The following is a 14,400-nucleotide window of genomic DNA, read 5'->3' on the forward strand; positions in this document are numbered from 1 at the left end:
GCTAATAAGTTAATAGCAAATGATATATCAAGTCGAGTATGACTAGCAAGATACAATAATGCTTTGATAGCACTAAGATATGGTACTTCAGGATCAAGTAATTCTTCATTCTTTTCTCAAGGTCTAAAAGGATCTCTATTTACATTTAATGACCTTAAAATCAATAGAGTACATAGTGGACATGATTTGTCCATATATAATCCTTTTAGTACCTTTGCAATATAAGTCCTTTGGTACATAAATACCTCATCCTTTAGACACTCAATTGATAAGGCTAGACAAAAGTTTCATTCTCAACTCTTTTATCTCAAATTCTTTCTTTAGCAAATCTACAGCTTTTGTGAGCTCTTCTAGAGTCTCAATAAATCATTGTTATAAACATTAATTATGACATAAACAATCTCATATCTCATCATAAATATGCATGAGTTTGTTGGGTCATTTTGTGACCGTCCTTAAGTAAGTAATCATCTAGATTGTCTCAATTTAGTAATTTGTTCATTGTTGAGAACATGAATTATGTGCTTTAGGCATCTTACAATCTTCAAGGAGTTTTATAGAGATATAAATCTCAAGTGAGCCATACCAATAAGTTGTAACTCCAAGTATCCACCACAATTGTTACATGTGCCTTAAATATGACAACATTATTTCACTTTACAACAAAGACTTTTTAGCCTTATTGTCTTTCTACCTTTAGGGTATAGACATGAGGTCCAAAGACCCTTAAATTCAGCAAATGAATTGCTTCTTTCTATTTATGGCCAATCACACCCATTCATTTTCGGGTTCAAGATTCTCGCACATATTTCTAATATTGAGCGCTACTTCATGATGTCGACAATTTTTCATGTTCTTGGTTCCTTGTTTTAACTTGTAGAGACATGATCATATGAGATCTCTTAAATAATTAATTACAGGTACCTGACCTCTTCAGGAGGAATAAACATTTTTGTAGTCTCTACACTTTTCAAGATAGTTTGCCTCCTCAACAAGACCATCTTCCTTCTCTAGGATATATCTTTTTGAACCAAGTTTTAGACATGCCTTAGTCTAATAATAAATTTTTCAACTGGGATATTAAGTTAGAGAAGGGTATTTGCAGCAAATAAGGAATTTAATAATTCCTTTTAGGTCAGAGAATGCATCTTTTGAACTTATGGTTCATAGTGCGAGTATACATATGCATTCTTTACAAATTTTCAGAGCTGCTTAATTTCCTCTCCCCCTAATGCTGAGAAACAACAAGGAAGATATGAAATATCTATCGGTAATGGCTCAAATTGATTACATAATCTCAGCTTTCCTTGTGATCCCACCTTAGTGCGTTGTGGTGGAGCAATTCAAAATATATAACGCACATAGAAAATTCTTAGATGGGAGATATTAGGTTCCTGACCATGAACCGATTACAATGGGGAGAATTCTAATGAATTGTTGGCTTGATGCGTGTCAATGCTGCTAATTGCATAATCACATATCCATAAATAAGGATATTTGTTCTCATATGTAACTGTCTAGCTATAAATAGGAGGCATTTAACTTAATAACTCAGCTAGATCATTTGAATACGAACATGTGCAACTAGATATTCAAAATCAGGTCATTTACCAACTTGATCAAGGTTGAAATTTTCACTCTATCAATATTGAGAGTTGATGGCATATTTAGCCATTCAGTCGATGCATCGATAAATTTATGAAATACTTAAATGACCCATAAAACGAGTGAATACGTGCACATGTATCGCATCAAATATACTCAAGAGTATGCGGGATTCAAAACTCATATATTTTACCAATTATTAATTGGTAATGAGAACAAGATATAAGAATTCATTATATTGAAGAATCTTTAGGTTCTTCGATGAGTACTCATATGAATTCATATACTTTCGCATCATAAGACTCGGGATGGTCTAACCGGTCATGCATGCCAATCACATTCAATTTGTTCCATAAATAGAACTTTATCATTCAAAATAATACTTCAATGTTTGAAGTAAAATTTTCTGGCATTTTAAATCCTTCAAGGATTTTGATATTTTCAACCCATAATTTATCGTTACATCAATTAGATGTAAATAAAGTCCTTCAAGACTTTCAAATTAATAAGAAATATGTGTACATGACAATTGTGTCACAAGATGAGTATTACATCTCATAATTTCCTTTAACTCATATCCATCGTATGGAAAACGCAATAGGTTTGACATATTTACATGTCTGGATTACTACCGATCCAAGCAATATCTAACAACAGTTTTTATATTCCTCCTTATCTTTCTATACTTTGATACCAATTTAGGGGAAGATAAAGGGAGCAGAAAGCATGAGATCATGCGCCAATGTGAGACTCTAACTCACACTTCAATTCTCAACATTCTCCCCCTAAGTGTGAGTCACAATCATATTATTATGCTCCCCCTCAACAAACAATTAGCAATTGCACTGCAATTCGCTTCATCACCGTGTCAATAGGACATGTTGTCTGACCACCACATTGTGTCAAGAAGACTTTCGATATGAGGAGTCATTATCATGGTCACATCAACCATTAATTCAAATACCATTTTTAGGATTGCAACCGCATCTGGGGTTGTTTCTTCAATAGAAAATATAAGATTATTGATCAATAGATCTTTTCAATGGTGTCCATGATCAATTTTAAGATATTGCTTTGAAATTTCATAGGCTTCTTCTAGAGAGTCACCACAAAAGTTTCATTTCATGAAACAATACCATATATGTCATTGGATGTCCTTCAGGGACATTTAACCATGCGTTGATCTAAATGATCACAACTTTTGTCATGTTTGTTGAAATATTCACTTCAGGGAATATCTCAATCCTTCCTTAATATAGCTACTTCAGTAGCATACATGATAGCCACATCTCTTTCAATCAACTTGATCATTTATAATGGTAACAATATAGTTCTTCAGGAACTATAATATAAATATTGACAAAAGACTGTGGGGTCTTCTTCTTTTGTTTATTTCAAAATGCTAAGTTTGTTTAACTATTCCTTTATGATACAAGAAGGAAGTTCAAATACATGTAAATAAATTTGTTTATCATAAATAACTAAAATAATTTTATCACAAACTCATAGAATTAATCATAAAATACTCTGTTCATGATCTCATAAATATTTACACATATTAAAAAAATCATCTAAGATTTAATAAAAAAATTATGTACTAATTAAAATATAGTACATCTAAATACAAATGTTTCTACATGTATTCAAAATCAATAATTATCTTTCAATTATGTTTTTTATTAATAGTAACAAAATCATTTGATATCATATTAAATCTTCCCCATAATATTAGTAGCCACTTAATCAAACACTGATTCTAAATGCAAATTGAAATTATATTCACTATTATGAATAAACATAGAATATATTGTTACATTGAAAAGATTGGTATATATCTTAATATGTGTAGATAAAGAAAAAAAAACAAATAACCTGAAAATCAGCATTAGTATTTATTTATTTTTTTCAAAAATCGTAAGAAGATTTTTTTTTTCTATGTAATTTAATAATTACATCTTTAAACAATATTTTTTTGTTATAGACTAATTCTCAACCTTTTTCTTTATCAAAAGTATATTAACGACTTAAAAAAAATAGATCAAAAGGTTTTAGATTTGTTACAAACTTTGCATAACAACATATATTGGTCATTCAATTTAAAAGATAAAATATCACAATTTAACTTAATCAATTATCATAAAAGGATTTATCTAACAAATATAAAAGTAGTAAATTCAATAAAGAGATCAATTCAAATTAAATAATTTAAATATAGTATATTTTATAACTCTTTTCTTGATCTCTTTCCGTTATGATATATCACTTGACCTTTCTTTATCTCTTTCACTTCTGGTGGCAAGAATGATCAATATTCCATTCATGTCAATATTTGTGTATTCATGCTATGATACTTCTGAACTCATAGCTCAAAAAGAATATATATCAATACAATTCAGATATAATCTTTATGAATCTTTAGGATTCATATTTTAGAAAATCAACTACGGTACTTCCAGACTCGTAAGTTATGAATCTTCAAGATTCATATATTTTTTCTATGAATTTTCAGGATTCATTCAAAATAAATCAATTGCTATGAATCTTCTAAAATTCATGCAAAATAATTCAATTACAGTACTTCTAGACTGTAAGGCTATGAATCTTCTTGATTCATGCAAAATAATTCAATTATAGTACTTCTGGACTGTAAAGCTATGAATCTTCCTGATTCATGCAAAATAATTCAATTACAGTGCTTCTGGACTGTAAGGCTATGAATCTTCCTGATTCATGCATAATAATTCAATTACAGTACTTCTGGACTGTAAGGCTATGAATCTTCAGGATTCATGCAAAAATTGGTACTTTTAGACTCATAGTTATGAATCAATATAAAAGAAAAAAAAATTGATTCGAAGAAGAAGAAAGAAGAGAGAAAATAAAAACAAATTATAACCTTCCACATGGATGTGGTACTTACTCTGGAATTGGTACTTACTCTTTAACTTAGGAATTAAGAATTTTATGGAGAGATTAGGAATTAAGAAAGAGTAAGCAAGTGAATGAGGTAGCAGAAGAGAGGAACAAGAGATAGAGAAATAGTGTGATGAGGATGCTCTGCTAGGTGCAGACTCCCTTGTATTTATACTATTAGGTTTAGAGTGTTGAACAAGTATACATGTGGGTCTGGCCCATGGACTCCTAACTCTGATGGGCATCCAAATATTCATAACATTATATTATTTTTTCTAAATTTAAAATTTAATATTAAATCAATACTCCAACTGAAAATTAGTATTATTAATATTTATAAGAATATAATTCTGTCAAAAAAAATTTAAAATTAGATTCAATTAATATTTAAAACCAATTTCAAAAGTAAAATACATTTGTATGCTAAGAACATACTAAAATACACTCCCCTCCCTCAAGGTTTTTGATAATAACACTTAATCTATTCTTACTTAAAATCTACACTTCACCCCCAACTCATCAAACAAATTAACCCTATATTAAAATATGTTAATAGAATATTCTTTTTTTATACTATTAGGTGATTCTAGTGAATATTAGTGAGCATTGATCTACATAAAAAAATCATCCTCCAACTCCATCCGTATTTATTTGATGCTACATAACCAACTCTTGTCGACAACTAAATAAAGAGAAAATCAATCAATTAGCGAAAAATCTGTAATTGGATTAGTGTTTGTTATTCAGTTGCAATTAAACTTGTAAAGATTGGAGAAAAGGGGTGGCCGAAAATTAAGGGTGCAGATATTTTAGGGAAAATCGGTTACAATTAAGTAATTTAGGAGAAAATAGTGAAATTGGTGAGAGCATTAAAGGAGTGTATCAAAATTATAACAAAGTAAAGTTTGATCGTTAATGAGGGATTTGAAGAAGGCAAAAAAATTGACCAAGTAGTGGAAATTTGCTTTCTGATCATGCCAAGATGAAGACCGACCGGAAATCTTTCTATTAATACCATAAGCTTTCTAAAGCATGACGTTGCACTGTGCAAAAAGATCAAGTATTCTATACTGATATCATCCATTTTAAATTACATTACATTACATGTATACCAAAGCATAGAATAATTCTACTAAAAGCATTAAGCAATGGAGGTAATCAATTGGTGAGCGATGTGGGATTAGGGTAAATGTAACACCCCATTTTTCCCATTGTTTTATTTAAAAACGTTTATCAGAGTTTAGAAACATATCTAAGAGTGTATTACACTTCTTCACGAAAACTCATTAAAATTAACACTGATTGTGTTTGAAAATTTATAAGTTCATATGGTTTTCAAAGAATAAATTATTCCTGCCAATAAAATTTCTAAACCAGCCAGATAATTCTATGATGCATAAAATCACTTATTTAAATAGGTTTATCTTCCTTGATATTCTAATAAAATTCATCATACTCAAAACTGAATTTCATAGGCACTTCGGTCATCAACAGTACGACATCGCCATAATTTAGAAAATTATTCAACAACTTCCATAAGGAGAGGTTATAAAATCCTCTCAACAGAAGTGTAAAAGTAACGTAAAATATCTACCCAGTGTTACATTACAGAGCAAGACACTTATTTTATAATAATAATAATAATGATAACATAAGCTAACACTCTCCGAAGCTACTCCTCATGAGCCACATCTCTACCTCCAGTACCTGAGCGATGTCGCATAGAACATCATTCCAACAGAAGGGTAAGAACTTACATTGTATAAAATATAGCATAACAAAGAGCAAGTAAACAATTCAGATTCTACTCTATAAACTCTTTACCTTTTCTTTAAAATCTGAATGATTATAATATTTTCTCTCAAAACAGTTTCACAATTCTTATTAATGTTTCGGAAAATTATAAGCTTTAAGAAGAATAATAATTCGATTTTACCACAACAGCAAAATAATTCACCAACAATTCACCAAACACATAAAACCACTGAAAACGTGAAACTTAGTGTGTGAGACTCTAATGTATGCATGTGGTACCAATTGTTAACCTTAGCGGTATCACCGCGTCCACTCCAGACAGTTAACCACCAATGAAGTCCACTCCAGACTTTCAGAACCACGCCAGTTCTGGGACAAACCTCAGTTTTCCGATGAAAACCGACACGTTGCCTCTTGACTAAATGAAGTGTATTTCGTGCAAAAACTCATAAATTAAAACATGCAATTTGAGACCACTCCAGCCCCAAATATATAACATATTTTCTCACCAAATTCCATAACGGAAATCACACCAAAATTGCACAAAATAACACTTCAATATAATTATCAAATCATTCACTATTCCACCGACAAACTAGCAACACAAAATCATCAAATGTCTCATATCAATTACCAGCAGTTCCAGAATCAATCACAGAAATAAGCAGGAACATAGCAAACTTGCAGATAATTCTGGTACGAAACGAGCACTCCAAAAATTATGAAAATTTTACCAAACATAGCCTTATACATTAGCTTTCATACAAAATTGGTTTCATCCAATTTGGAATTCTGTAGATAGAGTTATGCTCTCTACAGCACAGGCTGTTAGGGTGTCAGCGAGCAGAAACAGAGTGAACTTGCAGATAATTCTGGTATTCAACCAGAAACCCAAAAATTACGAAAATATTACCCAATATAACCCTATGAGTTAGCTTTCATACAAAATTAGTTTCACTCAATTCGGAATTCTTTAGAGAGAGTTATGCTCTCTACAACACAGGCTGCTAGGATGTCTGCGGGCAGAAACAAAATGAACTTGCAAATGATTCTGGTATTGAACCAGCAATCGAAAAATTATGAAAATATTACCCAACATAGCCCTATGAGTTAGATTTCATACAAAATTGGTTTCACTCAATTTGGAATTCTGTAGAGAGAGTTATGTTCTCTACAACACAGACTGTTAGGGTATCTGCGGGCAAAACAGAACAGAACCCAATTTTCCCCGGAACCTCAATTTCGCTCAAAATCAATTTTGCTCACCACATGTTAACACTCAACACAGTCTCTCAGTTCTGAATTTTCAAAGAAGATGGGGGTTCCTTCATGTTAAACTCAACCTCTGTTATTCTACAATTATACAAGGTAAATTCAAACCCTTACCTTCTATGACACCGGTACAAAGCCTCATAGACCATTTTCTTCTTGAAGATCAAATTCTAGGTTTTCTCCATCTTTTCTCCTCTCCTTCACCTTTCACGTGTTTCTCTGTTCTGCTGCTTCTCTAATCCTAATTTTCTTTCTTTCCTTCTACTTATATCACTCCTAACCCTAAACTAGTAATATTAGCGGGCTCCACTCCATATATCACAATAAAATCCAAAAATCTTATTTATCTATATCACATAATTATTTAATAAAATCACTTAATGACCTTATCATCTAATTAAATCACATAATCATCTAATTAAATCGCATAAATGATCAAAATACCATATAGCATAATAATAATTAAGATAAAATAATAAATAACCTAATAACGAAAAGTGGGGTGTTACAGTAAACATTAGTTGCAATAGATAAAATGGACAGCAACGTAAACACCTATATTTTTTTTAGAAAAGTATTAAGGTGTTATTTACTAATTAGGATGAATTTTTTTAAGAGTTGTATTATATGTGAAAGTATATCTCACACAGACATACACACTCAAACAGGGTAAATTTAATTAAGATCATACCGTAGATGCCTGATGTGATATAAAAGTGGTGGGGTTTTGATTCAGGACTTCAAGTGTTACTTAAAGCATAGACAATACATGTCTACTATTGAAGGACACATACATTAGTTCTAACCTATCTTTATAACCTATTGAGTGGATCACAAAGGGTCTTCAATCACAAACCCAGTTCCACTGATGCCTCTGCCCTCTATGTGTCTTTCTCGTACCTTACATCAATCAACACATAAACAACTTTCGCTTGGTGCCAAATTCCACTCAAAAATGCTTTTTTTTTTCATTCTTTCCACCATCCATATATGAAAATTATTGCAGTAGATTGATGATTTCCTGATTGTTTCCTTAATCCGCTGGCCCTGTAGATTAACGAAAATGACATGTTGTAAGCTATATAATAGATCAAACCACATCACAACAAATAGATTCAATGATTTAGTGCTATTTATATATGAGAAAGTAACTTAAATTATCTATTATATAAACAAATCAACAAATAACACCCCTGGGATTGAATGACAGTAAAACTATAAGAGTTACACTGATTGGTTAAGAACCCTCCTTAGATCTATTAGAACATGCTCATAATACATACACAGACAATTTCAATTACAATTTCAAGAACAACCCAATGAAAATGTCAATATTGAGGTACATGAAAGCAATTGGTGAACTTAAACAAAGAGATAGTATCTATCATACCTGCAGAAATAGAGATCAGTGTATATAAACCAAATGTCTAGCAAAGGGATAATTAGTTCCATATCACAGTAGTAACAGAAGGGGAAATGCAGTTCAAACCCAAACGTTAAGATACAAATGACATCAAAATAAAAGAAAATGAAAAAATAGGTTCAATAAGTGGGAACCCTATCAGTTAAGCAGAAATTCACGGTTCTTCACACTGATTCCTCGTCACAGCTGATAGTGTAAACTTTTAAAAACATCATTTTGAATACCAAATATATATTAAAATAATAGAAGACCAGAAATTGTGAATCCATGTACCTCCAAAGAGAAAGGTTGAAATTAAGTAATAATTGATATGTTAAAGGATTTGGGAGAGCATTATGTGATTGTCGAAAATAAATATAGCTGAAGTTGAAGAATTGGGAAAAATGGCACACTTTAGAGAGTTCAGGCATGATGATGAGATTGTTGTGACTTGTGAAAGACCAAAAATGAATATAGCTCTGAATGACTTGGCTTCTTATGGAACAGAATAGTCAGTAGAATCCTTAGGGAGTACTGGTGCATATTCTTCCTCAGCTTTAAATGCTTATACCATCATTCATGTGTGTGTGAGGGAGCTTACTCATTTTTATTGAGGTTGAGTGCTTCCACAGTTCTCATGTCAAAGTCAGTTTCCTGAGTTTGTCAATATGTCTTGCTTCAATTGATTTAGTTGAATATTGTTTACATTACAGTAAAATGTAGAACTCTAATCCACTTCTAATCCAATACTCAGTATAGTAAATTTAACTATACTGATGAGCATGTGACCATATGGTGACATAAAAAAGTGGGATAAACCAACATTCTATCCAAAAAAAAATTGGTTCCACATCACAGCAGAAAAAGCTTACGAAATGTATATCATAGCAAACGTACAGTCTAAGAAGACCTCTAAATAATGGATATACAAAAAATAAGTACAATACGTTCACACACTATCGGTCAATCAAAAATTCAAGTTTCTTCACAACTACATTATGTAATCTGATATGTAATAATGGGTAAAATTGCTAATAAAATTCAAGTTAGTGGTTTGGTGGGAACTGGTCATTGGGTATCAGTGTAACTCTCAGAAATAAGACTTGTCCACTGCTAATAAAATTGCTAAAATACTATAACTGACATTAATCGTTTAGTCGTCACAAAATAGAGCTCTCCCAAACACTATAGATTTCTAATGTGCTTAAAAGATAAAGGAAGAAGTAATAGCTTGACAACATTACTTAAATTTAAGAAAAATATATTGGTAGATAAAGTTTGGTCTCCACTTACCTGAAAGGTAAGCAAAACTTTCTGCTTCCTTGTATATAATTCAAAAAAGAGCAAGAGTGTCTCTAATGAATCAGGTGAATTCTTCTGCAGCAACTTCAAGTATTTAGTAGCTTCCGACAGTGGAGCATCAACCTAAGAAGGGAAAATCACATGCATAACCGGACTATATCAGTCCTAACAATCAAAATGACTACAGTAAAAAAATATTTTGGAATTATATCAGTTTTTGATAAACATGACAACTTACAAACGTTTTAATAGTTTGATAAATGTGTCAAGTACACAAATAATGAAAGTATGTTTCTTTTTCATCAACTTTAATTAGTCAGTGACTCAATTCCATATAATAGTTTTATTTGAAATAAAAATATTCACATTCACCTAATGAATCTAAATCCTATCTTCCCATATGCAACAAAAGATATGCAAATGCATAGGCCCTTGCAACACCATCCTTTATAATAATGAGCAGTGATTTTCTTTTGTTCATTTCTAAATCTTATCACTTTTTAAGACCCATATTCTCTATCTCTAAGTCAAATATAACACCCTTTGATTATCTTAAATATTTAGTGTTTTCTACCAAGATCTAAAATGTCAATATGCATGGTGATTGGTGAAAATGACCATAATGGTAACCGGTAGTAAGAATCAAGGAGAAAACTTCTATTTTATCCATTAAATTATAAAATATAAAACACATGCTAAAGAGAATCGCAATGGTTACTGAAGTTGAAGGCACTAAAATTTAACCTGCAATAACTTCTCCCCATGTGGATCAGGATTCACAGGTTTTACATGCCGTTTTCTAGACTTGGATACCTCACTGGCACTTAACTCTTCATTCTTTTCCTCTGCCCCCTGAAAAAAAATAAAACAATAGGATGAATGAATGTCCTTCCTGCACCAAGTTCAGAAGAAGCTATAGAAATGAGTACAATACTTTCTTAGCTCTTGCTTCTGCCTTTCTTTGTTTTTGTCTCATTTTCTTTTTCTGAGAAGGGAGTAACTTTGACATCTCCTCATCTACTTTGACACCATCACCACTCACCAGCAAAGAGAAGCACATGATAGGAAGCAGTAAGCTTTCCAAACCAGCACACTCTAGCCATCCCCCTTTTTTTTTGAAAGAGTAAGAATATCATTAGATTTATTTGAGATTAAGCCACTGCCAAAGTAATAATAAATACAAAACAATTACTCATTAAGAGTTTATGATGTGTAAAGCATGCATCTGTAGATGATAGAAATCAATTTGCATGGCCAATGCACACAACCTTTCCAGCAAAAACCCAAACATGACATTATCACTCTTGGTGAGTAATTATAGTAGCATGAACAAAAGCCCAACTGTGAAACAATAGATTGAGGATATCAAACAGCCAGCTAACATAGTTAAAGGCAGCATACCTTATGTTTCCATATGTTTCAGAAAAGAACACAACCAATCTGGCGAGTTTTCCCTTGAGCTGCTCATTTGGAGTGAAGAGTGGTGAATGAAAACATGATCTGATCCCTGAAAGGAAAAAAAAACACAGTTGACAAATTGAATTTCATTGAAGCAAACTATCGAACATGTTGTGTGCACAATCTTAATTAGAATGAAACATTGTGAGAACTAATTGTAACCTGTGAAAGAGGCAGAGAATCAGCCACAGAACATTGAAGAAAAATGGCTGAGGTGCTTTAACCACTCAACTTCGTTCCTCTTCTCGCCGCCGCCGCCGCTAGGTTAATCAAAAGCATGAGGGCCTACGATGATCCGGAATAAAATCAGGAAGCGGTTTTGGTTAATCATCTTCCTGGTTCCCTCTCTGAAGCTTGAATCGGGAAGATGATTTGGTAGAGAGAGAAAAATCTAAGGCTATGCATCTATGCAATCTGGAGAAAGGGGTTGCAGATACTCACACGACTGCTGTCTGGTTAGGGAGATTAAAAGAATGATGGCTCAAGATGAACAAGTCGTGATGAAGCATATCTACAGAAATCAATGTTATTGCAAATTCTCTTGCCAAGTAAGGTTTATCCCTTCCAATGCCGAGGAGCGTTTATGACAATATTCCTCTGTATTGTCTTGTTCCCTTCCTCTTTGATTCTTGTAATACCCTCCATGTGAGGGAGTAGCTTGGGCATTATGCACTAAAAGTAAAAAAAAAAAAGTACATTAAATATGACTAGAAAAATACTTTAAGAAATAGGTAAGAAATTTCATATTAAATAATGAAATGTGATATGTGAACTATAAAACAAAATACAAAATGATTTTACCAGAAATAGAACTAAGATCACCTTGCCTGCTGGATGAAGGCTGAAACACACGTTGACGTGTGCAATATCCACCACAGAGCACGACATAAGATGTACCTAAAAAATGCACTATGATGCTCAAGTAATCTTTTTAATCGGAAAGAGAAATTAAAAGCCTTAGAAGAATATTCAATGAGCAAAATAAGTAATGCTTATATAATTAAATGATCAAACATGTATTTATATAACACGAGCCTCCTTTGTGAAAGATTTTCGAGATATTGGCTTAAGTTGTCTTTATTTGTTTTACGGTTGTACTAGCTTTGTTTCGCTTGACAAGCTATTGGACGAGATAAATCTCACTTTATCTTTGTAGCTGGTCAACACAACATTCACTCGGTTGTAAATTATCTAGAATGTCAAATACCAAAATAACAGTAATCCTACCATTTTATTCCATTTCACCCCTTTCATCATATCTTTAGAATTGCAATGAGAATGTGTTTTACCTACGCTACATCTGAATTCTTTGTTTTTTTACCAAACTCTACCCTTCTTTTTTGGATCAAAACTCTACCTTTTTTCTCTTGGCAAAGAGATCAAACTAGATTAATAAAGGCCGAAGCCCAAATGCGCAAAGATCTATCCAAAAGACTGGGTTACATACAACAATTAAGACAAGGCCCATCATGGGATAGACTGTACGACACCAAAAACCAAAAAACGCCTTAAATCTGTAGTACAAACTAACGTGTCAAAAAATCATTTTGTTTTCGTTTTTCTGGGTAATCTGATAGCTGGGCTTAATAGTTAATATATTATTATTTTTTTTGACCGAAAAGTTTGAATACATTAAGTAGCAATTTTGGAAGCTGCTAGTCAATCAAAGAACCCAATATATAAAGGAATTATATATATATATATATATCATAATTATTTTAATTTTCATTTTGGACCAAAAATTTCTTATTTTATCTATATATATTATATATATATATATCTTTAAATAGATGAGATTTTGTCAGTATATTTATAAAAAAAATACATACTTTAAGATGACGGATGCAAAAGGTGTAGTTGATGCTTTCATGGGTCGTGTCGTGCAGATAACCCGTCCATTGCACCAATTATTATTGATTGTAGACGTATGGCTTTCCTGTATAGATAGCTTTGAGATAGGGCATGTTAGGAGAAAGGAAAATAATGTGGCACACCTACTAGCAGCTGAGGCTTATATAAACCCAAATTTTGTTTGGTGGGATAATTTTCCTGCTTCAATTACTACAACTCTATTAGTTGATGTATTTTCTGTCCTAGCTTATTTAAATGAAAGTCCTACTTCCCATAAAAAAAAAAAAAGACATTGGCAAGAATATGAGGATCAATTTCCCATGTGTCTATCAAACCATAAAAAATTTATTGGAAACTTTTACTTGCATGCATTAATTCAGGCAATTAGAGAACAAAACATTAGCAATTGAGAAAGAGCAACGTTCAAAAAAAAAAAAAAAGAGCATGCATGCATGGGCCCCTTGCAAGTTGGATTGTCTTCCAGAACAAAATGATAAGGTTGGAATTAAGCCACCTCCTAATACCTTCAATCATATCATCAGTAGGCTGAAAGCCACTATATTATAGTATTAACATTTCATTTCAAATTAAGCAATTGCATTCTGCAGGTTAGGAAGGAAAAAATACCTAACTAGATGTAAAGTCGTGTATTGCACAGGACTATAATCATTAAAATACTATAGTTAATTGAGAATACATAATATTTCATTTTGTAGTGGTTACAATATATGATTTCATTTTATGACAGCAATTCACACATTTGTTTTTATTTTTTAACATGGAGGGGCCAAGCCCCACACACATTTAATTTGTTTTTCAAATATTCTAGATGTTTTATGTCT

The 14,400-nt window shown here is 32.0% G+C and overlaps 1 protein-coding gene across 2 annotated transcripts; it reads right to left on the bottom strand.

Annotated features, from left to right (window-relative positions):
- Positions 1-8,219: 8,219 nt before the first annotated feature.
- On the bottom strand, positions 8,220-12,402 carry LOC130726909 (N-terminal acetyltransferase A complex auxiliary subunit NAA15-like). 2 transcript variants are annotated; one of them, XM_057578231.1, is made up of 6 exons: positions 11,870-12,402; positions 11,651-11,756; positions 11,292-11,356; positions 10,994-11,101; positions 10,241-10,372; positions 8,220-8,592 (listed from the first exon to the last, which is right to left on the bottom strand). In XM_057578231.1, exons 3-6 carry the CDS (start codon positions 11,307-11,309, stop codon positions 8,452-8,454), a joined length of 399 nt encoding a protein of 132 aa, XP_057434214.1. In that variant the 5' UTR covers positions 11,310-11,356; positions 11,651-11,756; positions 11,870-12,402; the 3' UTR covers positions 8,220-8,451. The 2 variants fall into 2 exon arrangements, with proteins under 2 accessions (XP_057434214.1, XP_057434213.1); XM_057578230.1 differs by having other exon boundaries at positions 11,184-11,356; positions 11,870-12,396.
- Between the last annotated feature and the right edge of the window lie 1,998 nt (positions 12,403-14,400).

Source organism: Lotus japonicus, chromosome 6 (genome assembly GCF_012489685.1).
Source record: "Lotus japonicus ecotype B-129 chromosome 6, LjGifu_v1.2".
In the NCBI taxonomy this organism is placed as follows: domain Eukaryota; kingdom Viridiplantae; phylum Streptophyta; class Magnoliopsida; order Fabales; family Fabaceae; genus Lotus; species Lotus japonicus.